The 27540-nt window shown below is 39.8% G+C and overlaps 1 protein-coding gene across 1 annotated transcript in view; it reads left to right on the top strand.

Moving 5' to 3' along the window:
* NR3C1 (nuclear receptor subfamily 3 group C member 1) overlaps window positions 1-27540 on the top strand; it is a 168716-nt gene that overhangs the window by 117028 nt on the left and 24148 nt on the right. The window contains 3 exon segments of the mRNA XM_030213244.1: window positions 4740-4903; window positions 13839-13955; window positions 22935-23225. Of these exon segments, the coding sequence (XP_030069104.1) occupies window positions 4740-4903; window positions 13839-13955; window positions 22935-23225 (572 nt within the window).

The raw sequence follows: 27540 nt of genomic DNA, 5'->3' as shown, positions 1-27540 counted from the left end.
CTTCTAAAATAGCAGCTTATACCATTTACATGCAAAAGAAAATAAGAACATAAGCATTGCCATACTGGGACAGACCGAAGGTCCATCAAGCTCAGTATCCCATTTCCAACAGTGGCCAATCCAGGTTACAAGTACCTGGCAAGATCCCAAAGTGTAAAACAGATTTTAGCTGCTTATCCTAGAATATGATTCCAGATTCTATTCAAATTGTAACTAAACTTCGTAGACTTCTGTAAACCACATTGTCGAACCTTAGACAATTGTTTAACTTCATTTTGTTAATCAGTACGAAATGATTCAAGACTCTATACAAACTGTAACCAAACTACTCAAACTCTTGTAAGCCACATTGAAAATACGGGATACATTGCAGATAATAAATAAAATATATAACTATGCAGTGGATTTTCCCAAGTTTCTAAAACTGAATATCAGGGTAATGATCAAGTAAATCTTACTAAAAAGTTGCTGCAAATAATATATTTGTGGAAAATTTTCAAAACATGCAAATATTTGTCTTACGTTAACTTGGACCTAAGTATTGCAAATGACTTTCCTCATTTGCAGAATACTGCATCAAAGTCTGAGATTTCAGAGCCATTGCAGCAGAATCCACTACCTCAGGTTTCACTACAGACATGGGAATTGAGAAAAATATACAGATCTCGCTGGAAGACCTGCTGTATTGCAGGATGTTTTGCAACTAGCTTTACAGTCAACGGATGTTGCAGTTGTGACCATCTGCCATGTCCTGTTCACCCATACTTGAGTGAATAAATCTTTCAGAGGGCAGATGAGGAGAGAGCGAGAGAAAACTTGGGAAAGTGAATTTCTAAAATCTAGTTTTCAGTTTCTTTTCAGAGTGGAAAAAGAAATGTACCTTTAAAGAAAATAGAGAGTGCACCGCTAACCTCCATTAAAGCTGCATAAACAGTTAAATCAGTTATGTTTTATACCCACCTATACAGTTCAAGAAAAGATTATAAAAGTCAGAAAACTAGACCAATCTGTTTAGGTGCTACAGTTAGTTGAAGCAAGTTAATAACATATCACGATCATTGGATCAAGACGCCTATCGAACTTTAAATTATCCATTGGATAAACCTGCCTTATTGAATAAGAAGGCCTTTAAATGCTTTCTATTAAAAAAAAAAAGAGAGAGATAATGAATTCAACACCTCAAATGCATTGGGAGTTGATACTAGAGGTGGATACTGAATGGACAAAGTAAGATGTTTAACTGACTTTCATTTCTTGAACGTTGGAATTTTAAATTGAAACAAGTTATGAGTATTATATTTAGAGAAGGGTTCTTGTAACAGAGATGTTAGATTTAACCTCTAGTTAGGAATTTCCCCATTAAGAATTTTAAAAGTAGTGATGCCCAGCTTAAAGTGTATTCTCTCAGTGACTAGAAGCCAGTAGAGCTTAGAATAGTGCGATTGACGTGACTCAAATTGGTCATGGTACTTTTTTTTTTTTTAACTGCTTGCTTAGGGATGCTGCATTAAACGAATTCTTCAGAAACAAATGGGTACTCTAGTTCTTTAATAGATTTCCTAAGAAGTAGCAAATGAGTGCCGAATAGTATAATCCGCATTTTCTATTTGCTGCGTGTATACCCTCAGCCTGTCTGGTGGATTCCAGGCGAGAGGAAAAAACAAGAGGGATAGAAGGTATAGGAACTAGATATCTGTATGTTAAGAGAATATAGTATCAGTGTCTGGAGATTGTTAATGCAGATGGCAGGTTTGTCATCACAAGCAAGTGACCGACGTACAAGTGGTGTGCATGATGAATAAGCAGTCCTTTGTTTTGGGAGTTTTTATTTGTGATAAAGGAGTGACATTGTTCTGAATGATGTGATTGTATTCAAGTTGTGTAGGCACCGGTAGTATGTTCATTTTTTTTTTCTTTTGCCATTGATTATCAACTTTTTTATTTTTATTTATTTACAAATTCTTATACCGCAAGTCCAACTTGTCTATACATTGCATGAAAACCTTAGCGCTCATTTTTATCCTTGAATAAGATCTTCCTTCCAATCTTCATCGCCTCCCGATAGAATAATAAGATATTGCTGCTGCCATCAAGGTTCCTACCAGAGCTAAGAGTGATGCTTTGGTTTGCATCTAGAAATGGCGCTAAATTTCATTTTTTTTTCATCCAGATTGTTTCTGTTTCATGCACACTTGCATCCCAGATGTTTCGGCTATGTCAAGCGTGTTCTCTTTCTTTATTATTGCTACCTAATATTATTTTGTTTCATTTTTGTGGTGTATAAGTCCTCTGTGAACAAGAACTTTGAGTTCATGTCTTGCACGTGTAATGGACGGGACTCTTTTTATGGCGAGTAATTTCAGTACATTATAGTTATAAAATTTCAGAGTAGAGGATGGAAGCAGTGCTATTTAGAATACAAACAGAGCAAGAAATAGGGATGAGTACATAATTTTGGATCTGTGAGGATAGTTCTTATTCCACACTTATGTTAGAATATAGAAGTGCCTCTTCCCTGCTGACTTGTATGCACTTTTTCTTTGCCCATAAACTATATGTTCTGTATTTTATTTTAACGACTTTTTCTATTACACTCACTCAAGAGTTTGACATACTGATTCCAAATGCTAGAACCTAGTTACACAAGTTGATGACATTGTGCTGAATTTCTCATTGTAATGGTCAATGAGGGGACATTTAGTAGAGCATTTCAGTAATGTCTATACTTCTGTCTGGCTATATCTCAAATAAGCAGCATTGTAGGGTAGCAGTTGACTTGAGTTTCAAGTACCCAGTGTCAAATTTTCAGACACATTTGTCACTGGGAAATTTTGATTTGTAATTGTAACTGGATGCTTTTCTTGAATTCATTTGATTTCCTTCAACAGGTGGAATCCTGTGAACTTTTAACCGCAATGCATTAACTGATAGCCTCGCAAAATGCAAGCGACTAGGGGTTTAATTTCATTCTGGTCCTAGGATAGAGCTTGGGAGGCTCATGCGTTCATTTACTTTTATTGAAGAGCTTGACAAAAATGTCCCTTTTTGTGGATTATTAAAACTAGGCAGTAAACATCCAGCCTCATTTCTATAAATGAATGATGTGTTGGAAACTCGACTGGCAGCGGGTCTTCTGTGTGGACTACCCCATAACCTAAGGGCAAAGTATTTTGAGAACTTGCAAAACATATTAAATTGAAAGGTCAGTCAAACTTATAACATTCTGACTCAGCTTTGTATTGCTAACCAACACCTACCAACTATCTACCAACAGACTTTAGGAACTTTGCTTTTTCTTGCCTTTTTCATGGACAGATCATTTGGCTGTATTGTTTAAGGTTTCATGTAAAGTGTCTTGACGTTAACATTTGCTCCATCACATTGGTACGTTACCAGAGGTCTTGGCACTATTGATCCACAACAGATTCCTCCACTATGTCAAAAATTTCCTGAAACTTTTTTTTTTTAGTTTGTCACTTGAGGACCAGGTACATACATGGAGGAGTACGTTGTGTGCAGAGCTTGACACTTTTCACCTTTATATGTAATAAGTCTAAACCAGTGTTTCCCAAACCTGATCCTGGAGGCACCCCAGCCAGTCAGGTTTTTGGGATATCCACAATGAATATTTGCAAGCAGTGGAGGCAATGCATTCAAATGTCTCTCATGAATATTCATTGTGGATAACCCAAAACCCTGACTGGTTGGGGTGCCTTCAGAATCAGGTTTGAGAACCACTGGTCTAAACCATAGTATCAAAGTGGCCTTAAGATATTAAGGCAGGAATTCAGATCATCTGAGTGAAAATGACGTAAAACGTGATGTCTAACATTCTCAGAATTGTAAGTAACTAGGTAAATATTAAGGAAATTAACAAAGCAAAAAAAATTATATTAGAATATCATTGAGTATGCTCTGAATTCAACTCAGAAATTCTTTTCTTTAATAAAAGATTTAACATCTAAAAGGGATGTTTGCCAAGCCTTATTTCCTTCAGTAGATTCCTTTGATTATTTTTTTTTCAAAACTCTTGGCCCTTAGGGTCATCTTGCCTTCTAGGATTTTGATGACTAATGATTCCAACGAGCACGTTGTTGGTGGATTGCATTCTGAAGTATGTACTAATTCTTAATGGTGCAGCTTTCAACTTTGTACACTTACTTTGTGTGAAACACAAATGGTGAAATTGCATGCCTCTTATTCTGATTTGGACCCATTTCTTAGCATACTATCATGGAGTTTGAGATCTATATCGCATGGTAGAACAGAGGTTCCAACATGCTAGGCTTCCTTTTGGTCTGTGCCCACCCCTGGAATCAATTCAAATTGATTTCTATTAAATCCTTAGCTCAACTGAAAACTTACTTTTTTGTTCAGGCATTTGGACTATCTGACCATTCTGAGGTTTAGAGAGGCAGATGCAAAGGTAGTATGTTAGATAACTTGTAAAATATATATTGAATATATTCCTTTATTGTGCTGTATAATCTTTTTGTGTAGTTACTTAGATCTGTTCTATACTTTTATGGAGTTCTTTTCTTTTTATATGTTTTAGAATTGTAAACCACTGAGATCACTTTCAAGGTGACAGACTACAAAACTTATAATAAACAATAAATGATATTCAGATACTTCAAGCACATGTTGAGAACAGCCAAAATGTTATACGTGAGTGAAATAGTATAATTTTGTTTTCTATGCTGTATTCATTTTCTTCTCTTCTCTTTGTCTTTTTTTAGCCCTGGAATGAGACCTGATGTAAGTCCTTCCCCATCGTCCTCTTCAGCACCCACGGGACCACCTCCCAAGCTCTGCCTTGTTTGCTCAGATGAGGCCTCTGGTTGTCATTACGGTGTCCTCACTTGCGGTAGCTGCAAAGTGTTCTTCAAAAGAGCAGTAGAAGGTATGACATGTCCCTCTCTTTTGGTGTTTGTTTGTTTGTTTTTGTTTGTTTTTTTGTTTTTCTTTCATTTAAGTTGTTTCATTGGTTGGGTTTTCACGATTCCTGGTGGTGGTGGTGGTTTTCATTTTAGGATGTACTATCAACAGAGCTCACGAAATACAAAACGTACACCACTAGATTGACGAAAACGTCACCCCCATCCTTGGCCTTTTCCTCCCTCCACAGCATATTACCCAATCTGTAGTCTCTAAAGGGAGAAGGCAGGAGCCATCCTCGGTCACTTTTACCCTGCCAGTTTCATATGTCAAAATAGCACCATCTGAGCCGAGGCCAGTGACTCTTTTGCCTTACAGAACTAACAGAGGACCACAGATGGGGCTGGATGGAGAGAGGGCCCCAAAGGTGGCAGGGGGAGAGGGGGTGGAGTTGGTCTTTTTGGTCTGGGCAGAATAAAAATGAACAAAACTTCTTTCAGTTGTGTTTTGCTTTGTTTTAAAAATTAATAGAAGCAATAGAGGACATTTTGTTGAAAATCACTTGGTTTTATTTCCAGCAAAAGTGCATCCTTAGTTTTAAAAGGTTTTGTTGGTGCTAATACTAAAACTTTTGCAAGCATGGATTCATGTTCTTTATTATAATCTACCTGCCGTGTCATTGAGGTATTCATTCTGTCTGTGTACTCTCCTGAGTCAGACTATCAGTGAAGACACAGATTGTTTTTTCTAAGAAGCAGCAAGAAATAATAGGCGCAAATTGAAGCAGAGGAGGGATAGTGTAGGCTTTTGGAAGAACTTTTGATTATAAGGAAGTCGAGAACTGGGAAATGTGGCTGCTTCTGAGAGCCTGTGTTGCCTTTTTAAAATAGATAGGGATCTATGTGAAGTGCACAAAAATCTGTTATGAAGTTATCCCATTCTGGGTATGTATACACGAAACAAAGTTTAATATTTAAAAATATAAAGCCCCATTTTGCCTAGGACACCTAGGTAAGAATTGGGAAGCCAAAGTCAGAGGGGGGCAGGAAAAATTCTTTAATTCTGCCTTTGCTGAAAAAGTATAAAATAAATAATATCAGCTCTGTAATTACTAAACCACTGAGCTACCTCCAGTTTCTGGAGCCATAGAAAGCACAAAGACCCTTGTTCTTGTCAGTTTACAGCCTCCTAAATATCTGATGCCTTCTTTCCTTTTCTGAGTTCAAAGCAGTAGAGTTAACTACTTCAAAATGAATCTCTCAGGCTGGTCATTCTGGCATTCAGGAAATGCCACCTTGCTTCTGGTAACCTCAGAAACGCACATTTACATAATACAGCTACAGAAATTGAGTCATTTGTTTCCATCGGGTTAGTCAGAGTGATCTACAGCATAGAAACTTAGACGTTGGTCTGTGAAGTGTTTATTAGCAAGTAACGTATTTACAGTGTATTCCCTCTTGCTTGAGCTTGAAAGTTTCTACCAGGTGCAGCGCTGCGTACGCCTTGTAGCACTATAGAAATGCTAAATAGTAGTAGTAGTAGTACTTGTGACCTGGATTGGCTATTGTTGGAAGCAGGATACTGGGCTAGATGAACCATTGGTCTGACCCAGTATGGCTATTCATATGTTCGTAAGATAACAGAAAAAGAACTGCATGGTCAAATTTAAGCTTATGGTGTTAGTTTTATGCTACATTTTAAATCATCTTTATTATCACTTTATTGGACCTCAGTTTTTGGATATTCCTCTACCCTGGACAGGATGGCCGAACAACAAGGAAACTTCTGTGGCCCAAGGACTGCAGTGTAGTCTCCTCTGAGGCGTGCCTTGATGCTGCTCCATGGTTGGCAAGGTCACTGCAGTGGTAGCCGTCTTCTCCAGTGGCGCAGCTACATGGAGCCACAGGGGCCAGCCCCCCCCCCCCCCCCCCAAATTTCATACGGACCCCTGGTTTTGCAGGCGGGGGTCCTCAAACCCTGCCAGCTGAAGCCTTATTCAGCGCCGGTCTCCGGCACCGCTGTGTTGCCAGCCCTGCACTCTCTTCCTCCTCACATCTTGCACGTTCCTTTAAGTGAAAGTGAGCATGCTCAGTTTCACTTAAAAGAGCGTGCAGGACGTGAGGAAGAGAGGGCAGGGAATGTGGCGGCACCAGAAACTGGCACTGGAGAAGGCTTCAGCTGGCGGGGGTTAGGGACCCCCTCCAGCAAAGGTATTTGCTGCTATGGGATGCGGTTGGCGACAGCGGGGCGGCAGACTAAAATGTGCCCCCCCCCAACACCTTGGTCTCTGGCCCCCTCCCACCGTGAGGTCTGGCTACGCCCCTGCTTCTTTTGCATCAGGCCTGAGAACAAACCAGTGGTACCACTCCAGATTCTCTCTGACAGACCAGGACCTGAGCTTACCCGACCCTAGGACCAGCCCCTTTATTTCATTTTATTTTAGCTGACATGGCACAACTGACTGGTGAGGATATGTTGCTTCCGTTCATTCAAGTAGACCAACTCAGCAACTACTCTGCTTTATCAATAGTGGTGATACAAACATTGTAGTTGAATCTGAACTCGAACCCTTTGTAATGAGGGCATTTCACTCCACCGCCATGTTTTTGAATTTATTGCACAGTTACTGCTGAAAAGAAGCGGTGCAATCATTTTCTTGAGGTTAGGAAGACAAGATTTTTTTGCTATATAAATTCCTCATATGTGGTGATAGGTGACGTGTCACCTCTCGGTAATGTCTTGCAGATCGCACTGTTACCCAAGTAAACTTGAGCAGAAAAGTATATATATGAATTCTTCAGATGCCTGTATCAGAATCTCAGTGGCTGTGTTCTCTTTCCTTTTGGAAATTTTTTGTACACAGAATGAGTTGAAACGGAAACCAGCTGTTGCCACTTTCTGAAGATAAATATAATGCATATATGGCTCTCTTAATACCTTTGAGTCCAGTCAAATCCAGATGTTTTTATTGCACATCTTCAAATATATATCAAAACAACTGATGTCAAAAAAGAGAGAAATTCCAGCCATAACACAAACTCAAAAGACAAAGAAGAAAAGAAACGAGCAATCTGATCCCCACTACCTGTGGGGGAAGAGTCCTGAAATTGCCCGGCAATATAAAGGAAAATAGCCATTCAAGCAGATCAACCTGAGATACTATCGGATATTACCTATGGCTAGATTGTTACAACCCCCTTGGTCCCTCCAGAAATAATAGTGTGAACCCTTTCTATAATAGCCCTCACAGGTAGCCCAGCATCAAGAAAACCCCTCAGCTGAGTTGGTTTAAAGAATACACAATTAGCATTCTGTCACTTGAGCATTCATTTGCAAGGATACATGTAAATACATAAAAGGCTTCTGAAGCATTGATCTCCGGACACATCACCAAAAAACTTTCTTCTCTTGTGTGAACCTTGACAAGTCAGCAAAAATCCAGAGTCTTTACCATAAAATAAGGAATTAAGTCTTTCAAAAGTAGAGTCTAAGAACCGAATTCAGGTCACACTCAAACACGGAGCTTGACCAGGAGTGTGGTTCTAAAGCTGTTCCTCCAGAGACGTAGACTGGACATGATAGAATATTGAAACCTCTCTATTGTCAATTGGGAACAATACTGCTCTACATGCATTGGAACTTCTCTCGTGCCCTCAGGCAAGAAATAGTGCTTATTAACTGGAGGTATGGTCTTTTCTGAGATAGAAAATATTTCTCCTTGTTAAGTTCCTAGGAAACTTTGGGAAATTCAGTAGGTTTAGATGGTGATGCCTCATCTGATTTTGCAGTACCTTCAATCTGCAATACAGTGATCAAATTAACATTGAGGAGAACTTTAATTTCAGCTACACTACTTTCAAGGACAACAATCCTTCTATCATGGGCAGGAAATCGAACCTCTGGAATCTGAGTCAAGGTTTGTACTTTCAAAGATAAGAAGTTGGACATAACTTAATACATTTCTTGATTAGCTTTCGAAGGTTGCCCTTCTTCGTCAGATCGGAAATAAGCAAATGTGCTAGCTGACAGTGTATATAAGTGAAAACATTCAAGCATTACTATGACAGTCTGACAGGGTGGGAGGATGGGGGTGGGTTGGAGGTATGCATGGGGACATCAAAGCATATCATTGATATTCTAACAGGATGGGTGTGGATAGGTGAGGGGTGGGGTGATCAACAGAGACATACAGCTTTATGGTTTATAATGGGCTAGGAACCCCAGATCCTTGTTAAGTCCTTTCTGTTGGGTGTTAAAATATTCAATCATTCTGACTTCAAAGGTCTTGCGTTCTTGTATGGTTTTAAAGTTACTTTTCAGGATTCTCACTGTGAAGTCACTGGTACAGTGTCCTGGTCCTGTAAAATGCTGACCAACAGGTGTGGGAACCCTACTGGCACCAGTATTGTTCATGCGATGTCTATGTAAATTGAATCGTCTTTTCTTTTCCATGTTTTATTTTGTTTGATTTCTATTGATAACCTTAAGAGTGGACTAACACGGCTACCACACTCCTCTACTAAAGATAAGAAGAAAATTTCTAGTCTTAACTAGAGCTGCCCAGAGGGAGTGAAGAGTGTTGGAAATGTTGCAGGGAACTTTGATTGATAGGAAATTACATATTTTTTATGAAGTCGATTTAGACTCTTTTATTTCAGAAGTATTTTAATGTATAGAAATTGGTTTTTAGTTAATGTTCTTTTATTATTACTGTACCTTATTGTTGTGCCATTCTAATGGGTAATGAGGTATTTTACATAGTTTTTATCATATAAGCATCACATTCAAATTCTAACAAGCTAATTTACACACATCGATAGAGCTGTTAATGCATGTAACTAGTGTGTACACACTAGAAACACTGTTGATGTGCATTAAGGGAAATGGGACTTGATATACCGCCTTTCTGAAGTTTTTGCAACTGCATTCAAAGCGGTTTACATATATTCAGATACTTATTTTGTACCAGGGGCAATGGAGGGTTAAGTGACTTGCCCAGAGTCACAAGGAGCTGCAGTGGGAATCGAACTCAGTTCCCCAGGATCAAAGTCCACTGCACTAACCACTAGGCTACTCCTCCACTCCTTTCTATAGTACATTTATGGTGGGGGGGTTTTGTTTTTCCGTGATTGTATTATGTTGTAAACCACTATGATATATTTTTGTATTGAAAGGCGGTATAGCAAATTTTATTAAATAAATACATTTTAGTTATATTGGTTCCTTCGGGACCCCTTTACAGAGCGGCGGTAAGCCCAATGCGGGCTTACCACTCGCTCTTCTTGGACTACCCCCAGCCCCCAATGCGTACCATTTCCGGAAAAAGACCCCCCCCCCCCCCCCCCCCGGAAATGGCTTTCGCAACAGTAACTCAGCGGTAATCATGTATCGCTGCGTACTACCCCTTTACCGCGCGAGAGCCCTTATCACCGCCTCAGTGGGTGGCAGTAAAGGCTCCCCATCGCATGGCAATGTGATGAGTTCTCTTACCACATGGCCATGTGTGTCTGGGGTCTTTTTTACCCGTAGGTAAAAAGGGCCCTGGTAAGCAGGAAAAACAGCCCCTGCCGCTAGCGCAGGGGCCCTTTTTCCGGCAGCTTGGTAAAAGGACCCCTTTGTTTCCAAAGCCTCTTAGTCAAAACCAAGCTGATAGATCCTGGCAAATTATTGCTCTATAAATCAACCATGATAGTTCTGAGAGGATTTGATCCAGGTGTCTTTTTAAGGTTTAGACCAGCTTGGATTTGATCTCTTGTACACACACCGCAAACATATGTGAATTTCATATTTTAACACTTGCCTTGTAAACCGCATTAATTTTAAAGGTTTAGTAAAAATGTGTATTGTAACAACTGGAAATTCATTAGAAAGAAGGTTGAGGATGAATGGCAGTAGAACCTGTAGTGTGTTCTATGTTAAGCCCTACCACCTTTTAATTATGAAATTTAACAATATAACTCAATATAGTAATCTTGTGGTATGTAGCTTGTATGAGATTTTTCTGGTTCCCGCTAGACACATTAAATGGTAAGTGTAGAAGTGCATTCAGTAGAATGGGAAACCCATGTATAGGGACTGTGTAACAGAGGAGGCATTTTGCTTTTAAAATGAATACTTTCCTTTGCGATTCAGGTTTTATGGCTTTCCATTATTATCACAAACCGAAACGAGATCTGCCAAGAAACAAAACCAAGAAAGGGAGCAGTATCTCAGGTGGTTTCAGTAGACTTTACATTTTTCCTGTTCAGACTTTGCAGAGTGTATGAGATCAGATTGTTTACTGACTTAGAGGAGTGGAACAAGGGAGAAGATCTTTTTTTTTTCCCCTAATGTGGTCTTGCTGAAGTGAAGACATGTTTGGTTTTAATTGAGCAGCATGCTTGCAAATGGCTGACAGCAACTCTTGTCTCCACGTCTCCATCATGCCGTGCCTCCACGCATCCCTTGTGTGCTCTCAGTGAAACAGAGCAGTGAAGGACTAAGGAGAGCAGCACAAATGAACATTTGTAAGAATCACATTGGACTGTAATTGTGATTTTCCCATCTGCATGATCCTTATAACCACACTGGCCTCTGTTAACTTCTTGAGTCTTGTCCACTCGCTCAGTAAAGATTTTCATTTTGCGGCTTGTGTGAGGCAGTAGCACCCTTCAATGCTTAAGGCTCATTTTTTGCTATGTCTTGTATCAAGAGTGTTGACAGGTTTCCTCCTTCTGTTTTAGGTTTCCAGCTTATCTGAAACCTAGCCTGGCATCTGGCACCATGAGCTTCATTGGCAACAACCTAGAGTTTTTTGTTCCCTCTGTATTTTTCCCTCAACCAGATTTAGTCCAGTCATTGTAGTGAAGATCGTTGGCCTGGGACCACGCACCGGACTGTCTTCTAGAATTCTAGTCGTCATTCATTGTTTGTTGAACCTTGATATCCACCACATCTACAAAAGGTCAAGGCAGTTTATGGACTCTCAAAAAGACACAGGAAAAGGACTACAAAATTGACAGGAAAGCTCAATAACATCCTGCAGAAACACTCATGTGTCATTCCATGTCAAGTGGTCTGGTGATCCCTGCGTGTAGGCTGCAGTATGGGGGTCAAACAGATTACTATATCTCAGCAAGTATTGCATCGGCGAATGTAAAACTTTACCAATGTTCATTGGGGACATGTATGAATGTTCACAGAAAATTGCATTGAAATCCATGATGGTCGCGCAGGGACCACCAGACCACTTGACATGGAATGACCCTCATACCATCAGGTCTCAATGGATTCCAAGCCATTGAAGTTGAAGGTTTTAAATCAGATCAGTAGATACCACCATTGTTCAATGATGACCCCCCTCCTTTTCTCTGCTGTGAACCGTGCCTCCATAGCATTTCCAGTTCCTACTGACCCAGGAGAAGATAATCTGGGCCAGGAATTGAACCCAGGGCCTACCACACACAGCTAGCCAAAATCACTTTTTAAACTATGTAGAACACATGAGGTTTGAGCCATGAGCTGATGATGATCCTTTCAGGGTCTTTTGGTTGTTTGAGAAGCTAAACAATATGAAGTGTTAACATCTTGTTTGGTCCCATTGGGGGCACAGATAGGTTTAGCATCATGACTAAAACGGGAGGATTAAACCTTCTGTTTAAATATAGATGGATACAGACATAGGTATAATATAGTGTGGTTTTAAATGTGCTGTTCTTTGATGAACCAGTGTATTGGCCGAGCTAATGCAGTTTTCTGGATGATATTTTAATTGGATGCAAAATTAGTACGCATAGCCTAAAGCTGGAAAATGAGATCTTTACAGTAAAATAAAATAAATGCATGTATTTTCTTTCAGATGGCAGAAATGTAGTTCAATGTGCATTTATATTAGTATTTATATTGGGAAAGGTGAATTCACCTATGGTGCAGCTGACAGGCAGCAACTGACTCTTAAAGGGCCCATACCTTGCATTAATTTTTTAAGGTTTGGACTATCGTCTTAGGACTGAGGATTGTATAATTTATGAAGGCAAGAATACTCATTCGTACCACATATCAGAGTAAACCTATACATTGTATTTGTATACTTTGCAAGAATAAAATAAACATTGAATTAAACTAAAACTTTGAGTAAGATGTGACATTTCTTTATCATACTAACTTCAGGGCATTGGTTGTTTCCAGGCCAGTCTCACTGAAGTGATTGGTTTAGTCAAATTCAGAAATCATAAGCCATTGTATATCTTGATTCAGCTGTTGCCAATGTCATATGATAAGTCGAACCCTAATTGAGAGCCATATAAATAAAAATGACTAAGCATGAGGAATTTAAATAGAAGTCAAATATTTTGTTTTGAAAATGAAATAGAGAGATGTGATAGCCGTGTTAGTCCACTTCTAAAGCCAATCATTAGAAATAGAATAAAATAAAACATAGAAATGAAAATAAGATGATACCTTTTTTATTGGACTAACTTAATACATTTTTTGATTAGCTTTCGAAGGTGGCCCTTCTTCGTCAGATCAGAAATAAGCAAATTTTGATAAGTAATAGCATATATAAGTGAAACATCAAAGTATTTCAGTGACAGTCTGAAAGGATGAGGGAGGGGGGTGGGCTAGGTGAGAAACAGAGGGGGCTGAGAGGATGGGAGTCAGGGAGATGTGTGGTGATCAGAGGGGACAAAGCAGTGAAATTTCATGGTTTGTAATGGGCTAGAAAACCCAGATCTTTGTTAAGTCCTGTCTGGTGGGTGTCAAAATATTTAATCATTTTGACTTCAAAGGTCTTGCGTTCCTGTATTGTTTTAAAGTTTCCTTTAACTATTCTCACTATAAAATCATTAGTACAGTGTTCTGGTTTTGTAAAGTGTTGTCCCACATAGACATCATATGAAAAATGCCAGTGCCAACCAAGATGTTACCTTTGGACTGTTTTGCAACAATTGCATTAGCTTCTGTTTAATTTATATACTCAGGGCAACACAACTATCTCTGTGCTGGGAGGAATGACTGCATCATTGACAAAATTCGGAGGAAAAATTGCCCGGCTTGCCGCTATCGGAAGTGTCTTCAGGCTGGAATGAACCTGGAAGGTAATTCACACATTTCTGCTTACATTTCTGTCTCTGGTTCATTAAAAATGGCCTTTTCGTAAGTTGTATACACATAACCACCAACTGCCATGTACGATGTCCTAGTGTCTCACCCTCTGTACATTCAGGCAGCATTGGCTGCCGTTCAGATGATGTCATCAAGTTTAAAGACTGTTTTCCCTTCAAAGCCAAATAAGGTAAATGACTTTTTGAAGCACAAACTTTAACACTGTGCTTCAAAAAAGGATTTACTCATTTAGGGGGCAATGTCTCCATAAGGGTTATTTTTGCAATACCATGACAGTAATGAACCTCACTCCTAAGCCAGGGTATGAGGAGTATGATCTCAGTCTCTCAAACTTACTGCTAATTCTCACCATAGTATGTGAATTGGGCCAGAGAGAGGTTCCGTCCGTAGTTCATAAGATGTAACATGTATGGGCGATTTATCCAGGTGCGCTTGGAAATTCTTTTTAATGACGCCTATTCACCCAAAACAATGGGAAATATTTACATATCCTGCCACATTTTCCTGGTCTCAGACTGCATTTCTTTATCCTTTTGGCTGTGTAGGAAACACAAATGTTTCCATTACATAGCTTCCCACTGTTCCAGAACCTGTGGATAGTTGTGTCCATCAACCAGTAGGTGGAGATAGAGAACTGAAAACTGAGCTGAGACATATCTCGTGGCATCTAGTCCAGCTCCTCAGTATTTTCTATCTCCAGCAGTTGGATGGACACACTTTTCAGCCTCTAGTTCTGAGTGATTTGCTCCTGGTCCAGTTGGTCAGCTGGTTCCCATTTGAGCTTTGTGGGTGGCTTGAGTCTGCAAAATCATATTTGGAGATCTTCAGATCCCTGTCTCTGGTGCTGTGCAAATTTACTTTATCCCTCCCTTCGCCTCGCCCCAGTTTCCTGTGGAGCTCTTCTTTTCCAGCACAACCTTAAAAAAAAAAAAAAGAGGAGAAGGAAAGAGGTTTATTAGAGAGCATGGGGCAGAGTATCAGATTTGTGTGGAAACTGTGAGCTTGGGGAGAGCAGCCGGTAGTGGTAAGTTTACTTACATCGATATTGTACTGCTGGAATCAGTCTTCACAGCTGTAAACCTGACTGTGTCTAGAGTGAAATGCATGCTTCTGATTGGCTAATTTTCTACACTTTAAATCCTGGTGCCAAACAAAAATGATTGTCCTTAACCTCCTCCCTCTCCCCCAGAACAATATAGAAGACACCAGACAAGCGGAAGAAATGTCTCTTCTCCCCCCTCCCCCAATTCAGCAGCATTTAATTAGTGTTAAGAAATATGTAGAAGTTGATGTCAAACATTGTATTGAGGCATATTAACAGAATTTCAATTTGTTCGTGTAAATATTGTGGCAGCATTTTGCTTCCTAAACTGTTTGTTTAAAAGCCGTCGGCACTTTGCTCACAGTTCAAGGAAGTCTCAGTTGCTGTTTTCCGTTCCACTGATGACGCTTTTTTGCAGGTTAATTCTGACGCCCAGGCTCATTATCCTTGCTAATGGAGGCCCGAGAAGATAATGCAGCAGTGTGTTCACAATGGCTGTTCAGTGGCCTCTCTAGTAGGTTAAACCTTAATGAGAAATGCAAAGAGGATGTTCGCAAATTAAAATATTTAATCTATGCAAGGCCAACTTTGTATGGTTGCATATCTGTATACCGCTACTTATATTTTAACAGTGGTCTTTCAGCCTTGACATGAGATTCCAAGAAAGATCAACGCATGAAAGTAAAGCGGAGAGGAAGGGGAGCCGTCAGGATATGTAACGGTTACCACTGCCTGAAGTTTATATGCTTTACAAATTTTTTGCGTATACTGTTTTGATTGAACACTGTATTTTTGCAACTGATGTCTGTTTGCAATAAGGATTTGCAAACAAAAAGAAAACCTATTCTGCCTTTAAGAAAGCAGAGAACGAAAAAACACTCACAAAAATTAGATATGGAAGATATAAAACTGGAGAATAAAGTATTAAATTTCCTTGATTCTTCTTGGAATGTAATTATTTTTCAAACTTAAAAAAAAAAACAACCTGATACTGCCCTTTTCACATGTTCTGCTGCTCACCTGAGTTACTGAACACAAGGTGCAGGAGAGAATATCATTTGATTGGTAACCTAGTTACGCAGTTTTTCGTATGAAGGAGCACGCTCATCCATCTGCTTGCTTCACAATTGCCAAGGGCGACTTAATAGCAGTAAAGCATATCACTCTATTCATCAATTCCCCAAATGTTCAGCAAGTTGACTAGATTTCTCTTTAATGCTGTATTTATAAACTCCTCTGAAAGCATGTTCCAGACTCCTGTTATTTTCAAACTGTGATTTGCTTCAGGTGATATTAAATCTACCTCTTTATAGGTCAGGTTGGTTTGCCTTAAATTGCAAATGTAGGTGGACCCTGAAATGATTATACAGATTGTGTTGATTTACAGTGTGGTTCAAAATGTTCATCGTAAAGGAGAAAACAGATGAATGCTTGAATTTTCACTATGACCTCCCTGGAGCTGCGCTGTGAGATGATTTTGCTCTTCACCATTTTGAATGCATTCACATTAAAACTTAATTCATTTGTCTGACTTAGATGGACAAAGTCGTCCTTCCCTCAGATATGAACTCTTATTATATCAAGAAACATGGCTATAGTTGTGCAGCTTTTGCCAAACCTCAAGCTAAATCAGTTGCATGAAATGAGTTTTTTTTCAGATTCTGGTGATCAAAATTGCAAACTGTGCCCTAAGGATGTGTTCCCCTCCCCCACCCCCAAAATCCCTGTATAAGCCAGACACCACTTCCCCACATTTAAGAGCAGCATCATACAATACATGCCTAACACGAATCCGTGTCATTGGATTAAAGATAGAAGTAATCTTGGAAGATGGTTAACGTGTTAAAGTACACGCTGTCAGTGTTAATGAGGGGCAAGTAAGGCGTGTTAATGCAGATGTGAAAGTATGTGTCTTAATGAAGACAATAACACAGTTGAACCCTTTCTGACCTGTCAAATGTTTTGCATTAATGCATCTGCATTAGATTTTGACATTTTAACATCATTATTTTTCACTGCGTAAATAGGTAATAACAAGGTAGTAAATGAGCTATTTTACTCGCCTTTACCTTCTAGTTCATGAGCATAGTATCTTGCATCAGTGCTAGCACAAACTAGTTGGCCAACATAATGGTATTAATGCTCATTTGCATTGGATAGCATAGATGTTTAATGTGAAATGTTTGCAGTATCATAAAGGGTTTATCACGTTGACCTCGTAGACTTTTCAGAATGATGGTTGGACCACCAAGGCCTTTAACAGATTGACAGTTTTGGACAGGCTACGTTTGACAAACATGATTTGCTACCATTAAAGCGTGCAAAAATTGGGAGCAGTTTACCTGAAGGAAGACTTTACCCTGAAAAGTCTAGGTTCGATGGTCCTTCCCCTTCTGGAGTCGGTTAGACTACTTGCAGCTCATTGGTATGCTAAAGACACGGAGCAGCTGCTAACTGATGTTCTTAGCAGTAATATAGACGGCAGTTGGAATAAGGAGCCATTTTTCTCAGAAGCTTAAGTGTTAATATTTCATTCTAAAGCTCGATTTTCATTTCTCCTTAACAAATTTGGCACTCTGGCAATTAGCAGTGGGCACTATTGTATATTAGCCAATTAATCATTTGAGAGATTTAAAGTAAATCTTCCTTCGTGAATGGAAAATGGATTCAGATATTTAGCATCAACTGTGAAGTGATGGAGAACTGCACCTATTAAGCAGTGCAGCATAAATCAGTAACTTAAGACCTAGAAACTATACATATTTCCTTTAACAATTGTAGTTTTAGCAGGGCTAGACCTTCCTACATGAACACCTTTATGGGAGAACATGTTTACTCCATCAAAGCCTTTCCTCTTTTCCATTCCCCACAAAGAACCCTAAGCCCTTCAAAAATACATTATCTTCCCCACCACCACCACCCAAAAAAAAATCTCCATTGCTGTCTTCTCAGGGTGAGCTGAAAACAATACTTCAAATGAACTCTTCCTTCCATTTCTCCACAATGCACTGACATTTTGAAATGGTTGGAGTTTTTTTGACATTTGATTTTACTAAGGCGTGCCCAACGCGCATCAATTTGGAACTACCGTGTGCCCCGAGCAGTAATTCCATTTTTTACGTGTGGCAGAAAATATTTTTTTATTTTCTACCGCTTCTCGCTAACTGGGGGTTAATCACAGTATACGTGCTGACAATTACCACCTGGTTAATGTGCGAGACCTGTCTGCTAAGTTGGTGGGTAGCAGTAAGGTCTTGGGCCCAAAATGGATGTGTGCCAATTTTTATTTTGCCACACATCCATTTTCGCCCCCCCCCCCCCCCCCCCAAAAAGGCCTTTTTTTGCAGGCGCGCTGAAAATGGACCTGCGTGCATCCAGTACACGCCTACATCAGGGCAGGCCATTTTTCTGCGCACCTTAGTAAAAAGACCCCATAGTGTCTTAAAGCAGTTTCTTTGAAAACAGATTAAGTACTTGGTTGAGATGTTGGAACTTCAAAACATGTCTGCTGCATATTTAAAAATCTCACTCATGTGATGGCCTGTCCAGTTGGACCCTGTTGGTTTTTCTGATCCTGTGTTAAGTTTGCAAATCAAAGGGACGAGAAAAAAAAAGAATATATTTAACAGTATTAGACTTTAGTATTTGAACAAGGTGTTACATAATTTTTCCCTTGAGAATTGTGCCAAGTTGGGCTGTGTTTTGGCAGAGGCTCATAACACTTCCTGACGATCAGAGCTTTATTGAAAGAGAGTGTTTGAGAAAGCACTAGTTCTTCTCCCAAGTTAAATAAGAAGTGACAGTATCGTTCTGATTAAAAAAACGTCAGTGCATACAGTGTTTTCAGGTGTGGAATGTAACATACTTCAGAGTCTGGGGTTCAGTGTAGAATATTTTAAAGCAGAGAAAATATGGAAATACATTTTGTCCTGCTGACCTTGCTTTTTAAATCATTTATTTTATTTATTACAACATTTTAGCCCACCTTATCTAATAAAATATTGGTTTAAAGTGGCTTACATTTAGAGATGACTGATACAGTTTGACAGGTGTTGTCTCGGTTAATGCATTTCAAGAGAGGATGAGCTCTGGAATTGGACTAGGGTTACCTGATTTCCTCGGAGATGAATTTTCTGAGAAAGAAAGCTTTAAGGTGTTTCCTGAAATTGAGAGAGTTGGTCATGCATCATTGTTATCATCTCTTCCCTAAGCTGTTTGCTTTCTGGCTGTTGGGGTGAAGGATTATTTCATACATTAAAACTTCCAGGGCTGCTCGTCTGCCAACAGGGTTTCAATCTGTACATGTTTCTGTCTTCTTTTCCTTTCTTTCTTCCCAGAACCTCAGAGCCCTGCCAGTCCTCTGTTGCCACGTTAAGAGAAGCTAGAGGGCCAACCCAAGAATGTATGTGTGTGGGGGGGGGGGGGAGGGGTTGTTTGTTTTTTTTATAATTGTCATTTTATCTTGAACACTGAAATACTAGTACACCATCAAGACCATTTTATTTTAAGTGAGATGAAGTTGTGTTTAGACTATTGTAATGCTTTTGTACTTATATAGTTCTAAAAATTTATTATCTCAGTTCCAACTTCTACAAAATACAACTGCAAGGATTGTTTTATATAAGTCTAAATCTGACAATTACGCCACTCGAAATATTTGCATTGGCTTCCAGTAAAAGCCTGCATTGAATTAAAAATGTTATGTGTATTATATGGAAAGTGTCCATTTTATATGACATCTTTAATGAAGGTTAGATTTGGCTTGATTGATCTGTGCAAACAAGTTTGAGCTTTTTATTCAACCGGTTTCGACTCTAGTTCAGCAACTCCTAGTTTATGGAACTTTTTGCCTGTTGAAATGAGATGTGACCTAAATTACATCAGATTTTGGAAGCTTTTCAACTCTTATCTGTTTTCTAAGTATCTCAAATAGATTGAGTTCTGGTATCCAGTTGTTTAAAATAGCATTTTATATTGTAGCTGATTTTTGGAGTTGCTAGAGGATTCTCTTTGCTGTAAACCATCCTGAACAAAGGGCTGAGATGATATATAAAAACCGTCTTTATTATTTATTAGTTCCCATTGCAAATTTACTGTAAGGAAATTTTCTCAGGGCCCAACACAGGAACAAAATACTTTTGGCATTTTGCTCTATTGTTGGAATATTGAAAGATATAAATTCAACATCAGAACCACATAGGTAAAAAAAGGAAACAAAATGATAATAAATCATTTAGAGGGGCCCTTTTAAATGTGCGCCAGTTCGGTGTTACCGCGTGGCCCATGCAATAATTTCATTTTTTACATGTGTCTGCTATACGCGCGACAGAAAATATATTTTATTTTCTGGCACACAGTGAAAATTGGGCGGTAACTCCAATGACACGTATAGGCGATGACCGCACGGTTAACATCAATGGCTGGCAGTAAGGTCTCGACCCAAAATGGACGAGTGCCAATTTTTATTTTTCCACACGTCCATTTTCAGCAAAAATTTTTAAAAAGGCATTTTTTACAGGCGTGCTGAAAAATGGATCTGCGCGCACCCAAAACCCACGTCTATACTATCACAGGCCATTTTTCAGCGCGCCTTAGTAAAAGGACCTGTTAGAATTTAGTGCATAGAATGACAGCATTCAATTTTCATTTCATTTTATATGTTGTCCTATCCAGAAAAAGCGTCCTTGTTGGATTACAACAAACATTCAAAATGCTGCATAACACACAGACAGCATGTCATCTAAAACATGAGTAATTAAATTAGATACAGTAATCCCCCACCTCCAACACACCCACACTCAGCCAGCATTTTCCACACCCAATTCTTTCTCCTCCCGAAGAGAATGGCTTATTCCTCAGCATCCAATGAAGACATAAATACGTGAACCTTTGATCTCTTCCTAAATCCAAGGTCACTTTGAACTGTAATTTCAGCTGGATGGATCTCCCCAAACAAGGAGCAGGCCACTTTTCTGAATTTTATTGATCTCATCTTGCCCCTAGATGGAATGATCAACTGCCAAGCAGAGTCCACGAGAAGGCTCATATAACAACGCCCAGACATGTTATCAAAAGCCAGGCTTGTGTTTTTCTTTTGGTAATCCTAAGGAATGTTTAGTGGGTTGTTAGATGTGTCTTTGATCTAGCCAATATTATAGAAAAGTGATAACCCCAGAATAGCAAAGCATAGCAGTAAACCCTTCTTTGTAACAACTCAGAACTGGGACTTTGCTGTGATGGTGATATACGATTCACTAATTTGAAACTATTTCTGTTATGCATGAACTTTTTTTCCCCTCCTCCTTCAGGCTTCATCTGTCCAGGCTTCACTTGGGTGAGCTGATGTAAAAAGGTGGGACAAATAGATGGACTGACCTTAAAGCAGCTAAGCCCCCTGCTATATAGATAAATCTCAGCAGCTTTTATTGCACTGTTGTGCATGATGAGTGCTGCAGCAGAATAACAAGGTAGCTGGATGGGAAGGCCGAGGGGGCAGTCCTTCTTCCCCCACCTCCCAGAAAATATCATGTTTTTCTTTGAGAGTAAATAAGGCTGCCTGTGTATGGGCAACGTTTTGAGTCAGCAGATTTGCCGTGCTTCTGGTCACTGATGGAACATGACATGTAGTGGTAAATCAACATTTTCAGATTAGTGTCTTGAACCTCCAGCCATCTGAGCAGAAATCATCAGCTGTTTAAATGAAAGGAATTGCAACTTGCATCGGCAGTCTAAACTAACCCTCAGTGAACATGGCCTTTCTGATATTAATGGAATTTATTTATTTTGAGTTAGACCATTCTGAGCATTTCTGTCTTACATGCTGAGATTTGTAGCATAACAGGTTTTGATTTAGCAAGTCTACTACTGATTGGCAGGTGAATTAGCCAATGTCTCAAAAAAAAAACCAGACCATGTTCATCAATATTGAAACTTCCATTACCAAGGAACATTGAATAGGGTGACTTAAATATCCTGCAATTATGCTTACTATTCCATGATACTAACCCCAGAACTACCTTAATAATGGTTTATGGAATTTTCCTCCAGGAATCTGTCCAAACTTTTTTTTTTTTTTACCAGCTACGTTAACCACCTTTACCACTTGCTCCAGCAGTGAGTTCCTGAGCTTAACTGTATGTTGAATGAAAAAAAAATACTCCTAATTTGTTTTAAACGTGCCACTTTGTAACTTCATGGAGTGTGTTCTAGTCTTTTAGGGGCCCTTTCACTAAGCTGCGTAGACACCTACATGCACCCAACGCATGTCAATTCGGAATTACTGCCCGGCTAATTTTTCTTTTCCGGCGCACAGCAGAACCCGGGCGTCAATCATGATTCTGTGCGCGTAGACCATTACCACTCGGTTAATGCGTGAGACCTTACCGATAAGTCAATGGGTGGCGGTAAAGTCTCAGGCCCAAAATGGACGCTCGACAATTTTTATGTTGCCGCACAGCCATTTTCGGCCAAAAAAAGGTCTTTTTTTTGCAGGTGAGATGAAAAATGGACCTGCGCACATCCAATACACGCGTCCAAAGCAGCACAGGCCACTTTTCAGCACACCTTAGTAAAAGGACCCCTTAAAGAATACTCAGTCGATTCACATTTATCTGTCCTGCTCCATTCAGTAGGTTACATTCTATACAGGAAGACTGTTTTATTTCTAGCTTCAAATCTACAAACTGCAAAAGTAAGGGAAAGAGGAAGAGATCATTGCTCCACCACTACAAATTTGCATTGAGTCAGAATTGATTGCAGTTTCTTTCTTTCAATTTCATGAAATTGACATCTTCCTTCTGTACAGGCTGTAATGAATCATGCAACAGCAGAACAAGCACATTGGCACCAAATATTATTATATTGTTTCATCACCTAACTTATTCTTGTGTTTTCTAAATATTTTCCTTAGCCCGAAAAACAAAAAAGAAAATCAAAGGTGTTCAGCAGCAGCAGCAGCAGGTCAGCGTGGCGGCAGTAAGAGAGACTCCTGATAATAAACTGAACAAGGCCATGGTTCCCGCAGCGGTGCCCCAATTAACGCCCACCCTGATATCTCTGCTGGAGGTGATAGAGCCAGAGGTGTTGTATTCTGGCTACGACAGCACGCTACCGGACTCGACGTGGCGCATCATGTCGACTCTCAACATGCTCGGAGGGCGGCAAGTCATAGCTGCTGTAAAATGGGCAAAGGCGATACCAGGTAATGGAGGTGGTGGTTTTTTTCATCCAAATTTTACCTTGTGTGAATGAAAAACTATTTCTTGCTTGCAACAAATTAGTCATGTGGTACTATGATCTCTGCAGTCGTCTCTCTCAAATAGTTTTCCGTGTGTTTGCCTGCAAAGTGAATTGCAAAATCCTTTTTTTTTTTTTTTTTTTTTAAGCAGAGGATCTCAAACCAGTCCTCAGGATACGCTCAGCCAGTTAGGCTTCCAGGATACTCACAATCATTTGCATATAATGGAGGCACTACATGCAAATCAAATATACCTCATGCATATTGAGGGTATCCTGAAACCTCGATTAAAGTCACCTGCTAAAGTGCAACATTTACACACTAATATTTGCACCTGCTTTTTGCATGGTATAACTGTATCACCAGATTGTCGATGTGCAAATGCCAACTTTCCACTGCTGTTAAATGTGTGTGTTTTCAATACTGATTTACGGTAGTTCTATTATTAGGTTTCAATTTACTTTTTTCAAGTTTACCTCTTTTATTGTATTTGTTTATTCTTGGTTATTTTACTATTGTTATGCTGTTTACAAAATTGTAAGTTTTATGTTAAATTGCACCTGCTGTGCACCGCCTTGAGTGAATCTGTTCGTAAAGGCGGTTAATAAATCCCAATAAATAAATAAACTTGCGTGTATTCTTTAATGGAATCTGGGTGCCCGGATGCCATTGAGGAATTCACACTGGGAACCCTGCATGTTAGCACCCAAATATGGGTAACTTTTATACAATTGCCCTGTACCAAGTGGGGGAGAAAAAAACTAATGAGCAAATTAAAAAAAAAAACCTCTGTATCCACTAGTAGTGTTTAAAAAACTTTAGTTTTACTAGAATACATTGGGGTCAATAGTCAAAGCAATTTAAACAGCCAGAGATGGTTCCTGGTTGGTTAAATCACCTGTTCAGGGCTTAACAGCTCATTTTCAGCTCTATGTAACCGATTACTACCACTGAAAATAACCAGTTACTGCCAAACTGAAAAACAAAAAGCAGCTATTTTGGGGGCAATCTGGGGATGGAGTTGGCACTTAACTGGCCAGGTTGACCACATAAAAGTCAGTCCGATCTTTTATGCAGTAACTCATAGCCTGTTAAGTGCTGACTATTGCACTTAGCCGGCTCCTCAAACCCAGACGTGGTCCGGTGTTGAATTTCGGGGTTTAATGCCAGCGACGGTCCGCAAAACTCTGATCGCCGCTGGCCGATTACGCATTGTAAAGGACTTCTGAAAGCATCATGTTGGAATGCCAGAGCCTTGGAGGTGCAGAACTGATTTCTAAGGTTCCTGTTGAAAAGGGAGGACCCTGCTGGGTTTAAGCCACTAAACCGCTGCTGTCTACAGCATTGCTCATCGAACAAATGCTGTATGCTCGACATACACAAAGTTCTCAGGAACATAAGCGAAATATCACTGCAAGTATTTATTTATTTATTTATTTGTTACATTTGTATCCTACATTTTCCCACCTATTTGCAGGCTCAGTGTGGCTTACATAGTACCGTAGAGGCGATCGCCAATATCGGTTTGAACAAATACAGCATGAGGTAGTTTCCGGAAGTTCAAGTGGTCATATGTTGTTCTCACGGCGTTTGGTATTGCGTTCCATAGTTGTGTGCTTATATAGGAGAAGCTGGATGCATAGGTTGATTTGTATTTGAGACCTTTGCAGCTTGGGTGATGGAGATTTAGGTATGTTCGTGTTGATCTTAATGTGTTTCTAGTTAGTAGGTTAATGAGGTCTGTCATGTATCCCAGGGCTTCTCCATAGATGATTTTATGAACCAGGGTGCAGGTTTTGAACACAATACATTCTTTGGGAGCCAGTGCAGGTTTTCTCGTAGGGGTTTGGCACTTTCAAATCTCGTTTTTCCAAATATAAGCCTGGCTGCTGTATTTTGAGCAGTTTGGAGTTTCTTTATGATTTGTTCTTTGCATCCCGCATAAATTCCATTGCAGTAGTCTAGGTGGCTTTGTACCATGGATTGTACCAAGTTGCGAAATATTTCCCTTGGGGAAAAAAGGTTTCACTAGTTTGAGTCTCCACATTGAGTAGAACATTTTCTTCGTTGTAGTTTTCACTTGGCTCTTCACTTGGCTTTCTAGTGTGAGGTTTTGGTAGATTGTAACTCTGAGAATTTTCAGGCTGTTTGAGATAGGGAGGGTGTAGTCTGGGATGGTTATGTTGGTGGGTTTGTACGTGTTATATTGGGATGAGAGGATGAGACTGTGTGTATTTTTTTTCTGTGTTAAGTTTTAGTTGAAATGCATTTGCCCATGAGTTCATGATTTTCAGGCTGAGTTTGATTTCTTTGGTGATTTCTGTTAGGTCATGTTTGTAAGGGATGTATATGTAGATGTGAGCAGATCATTACTCTGCATGAGGCTCATGTTGCTGTGGTGGGCCATGCAGTTTTTAAAACAGTGAAAACACTGACGTCTGTAATCGTCCTATGACGCCTATTGGCGTATCTCACTGCAGCTAAAGGGTGTCGCTGAAATACAGGGCTTGGAGTTTTTGTTTTTTTGTTGTTTGCTGAAGCCCTTATAACTCCATGCCATCAAAACTGGGGGATTAAGCTTTAAAAATCAGGCAATCTATGAATGCCAATATGTCGGCCTTTTTTTTTTAACTCATGCCTGGTAATCCTTTAATGTTTGCACTCTTGAATTCTGCATATACTGCAGGGCAAGCATTAGATGGAAAATGCCAGCGCCGTTCAAACGAATTCCATAGGTGTTATAAATTTCAAGTGTGGAGTTAAGTTCAATAGATTTCATTTTTATGCCATAATCGGATGAAGCATTGCATTCCCTGGTTTCTGCTCTTCGGAATGCACACCTTCAAGCAAAATGACCAGGAGGAAATTTTGAAGAGGGCTTTGCAGAGCGATGGCAACAAATCAAAAAGAAACAAGGAAACCTGGAAAAGGAATGCAACATAAGCACATCAGAGGCAATTCTGGACGTGAAGTGCAAATTCTCTAACGGCAGCTGTGCACCCAGATTCCACAGTATTTAAATGCCAACATTTAGGCTGCGCCCGCTTAAGCCATGTCCACGTATATGGCAGACATAAATACACTTTGGCACATAAACGATACTATTCTATAGCATGTGCGTGTAATTGAGGGAGCTCCCCCGCCTGCGTGAACACCCCCTTGTATTTGCATGCATGCAAGTTGCACACTAAGATTATTGAATATCTAGCGCCCAACTATAACTTGCGCTCGAACCTGTCACATCACACATGCAAGTGCTAATATTTTTAATCTGAGCACGCGAATGGCATGTACATTTAGACACTCGTGTCACAGAATGAGGGCGGTAGTGTGTTATGCAGGCAAAATCTGAGCCAGTCTGTTTGAAACATATCATGTTTAGCCATCTGCTTAGATAAGATGCCGTGTTAATCATTAAAGCAAATTCATTTGAACTGTATGGCACAATTTGCTGAGACTGTAAACATTATGAGTCAGGACTGAGAGAAGCAGATCAAAGACAGGACTCCTAGGAGAAGAGATAAGGAAAGCCTGTGGCTCAGTGGCAGAGCCCACACTGCAAATCCTCTGGTTTAATCTGTGGCTTGGGTTTCCCACTCCAGAGTTGCCTGTACAAGCTGGTGTATCCATTTCTTTCTTTTCTTTTTACTTAAAATAAATTGCATCCCTCGTTATGTAAAAATTCTATGTGTGTAGCGATGAAAATATACATGATTTTAAACATTGTAGTCTAATGGCTTAATACCATCCCATAGTTTTCTCTTTATAGCATACCGTCCAGTGAGCCCCTTAGGGGCCCTTTTACTAAGCCGTGTAAGCGTCTACACACGCCCAACATGCGCCAAAATATAGTGGCTCTTGCGATAATTTCATTTTTAGCGTACGTCCGAAAAATATTTTTTATTTACGGGAGCATGGAACGGATGCACGCCAAGTGCCGTTTGGCGCCTGTAGGTCATTACTGGCCGGTTACCAAATGGGTCTTTAGTGCTAGGTGAATGGCTGGTGGTAAGCTCTCAGACCAGCATGCCAACATGCTTTTTTTTCTCTGGGTTTCTCTACTGAGTTGTTTGATGATATGGAGTTTTATTGTTTAGAGATTGAGGGGGTCTTTTACTTAGGCGAGAGTGCGTTAAAAATAGGTGCATGCTAAAGACACCAATATATTCCTATGGGCGTCTTTAGCGTTTAGCGCATGCCTGTTTCTTTTTTTAGCGCATGCTAAAAATGCCAGTGCACCTAAGTAGAAGACCCCCTCAGCACATTATTCTAGCTGTCT

The sequence above is a fragment of the Microcaecilia unicolor genome, chromosome 8 (genome assembly GCF_901765095.1).
Source record: "Microcaecilia unicolor chromosome 8, aMicUni1.1, whole genome shotgun sequence".
Lineage (NCBI taxonomy): Eukaryota > Metazoa > Chordata > Amphibia > Gymnophiona > Siphonopidae > Microcaecilia > Microcaecilia unicolor.
The sequence above is the reverse complement of the archived record's forward strand: the minus strand, read 5'-3'. Positions and strand labels throughout refer to the sequence as shown.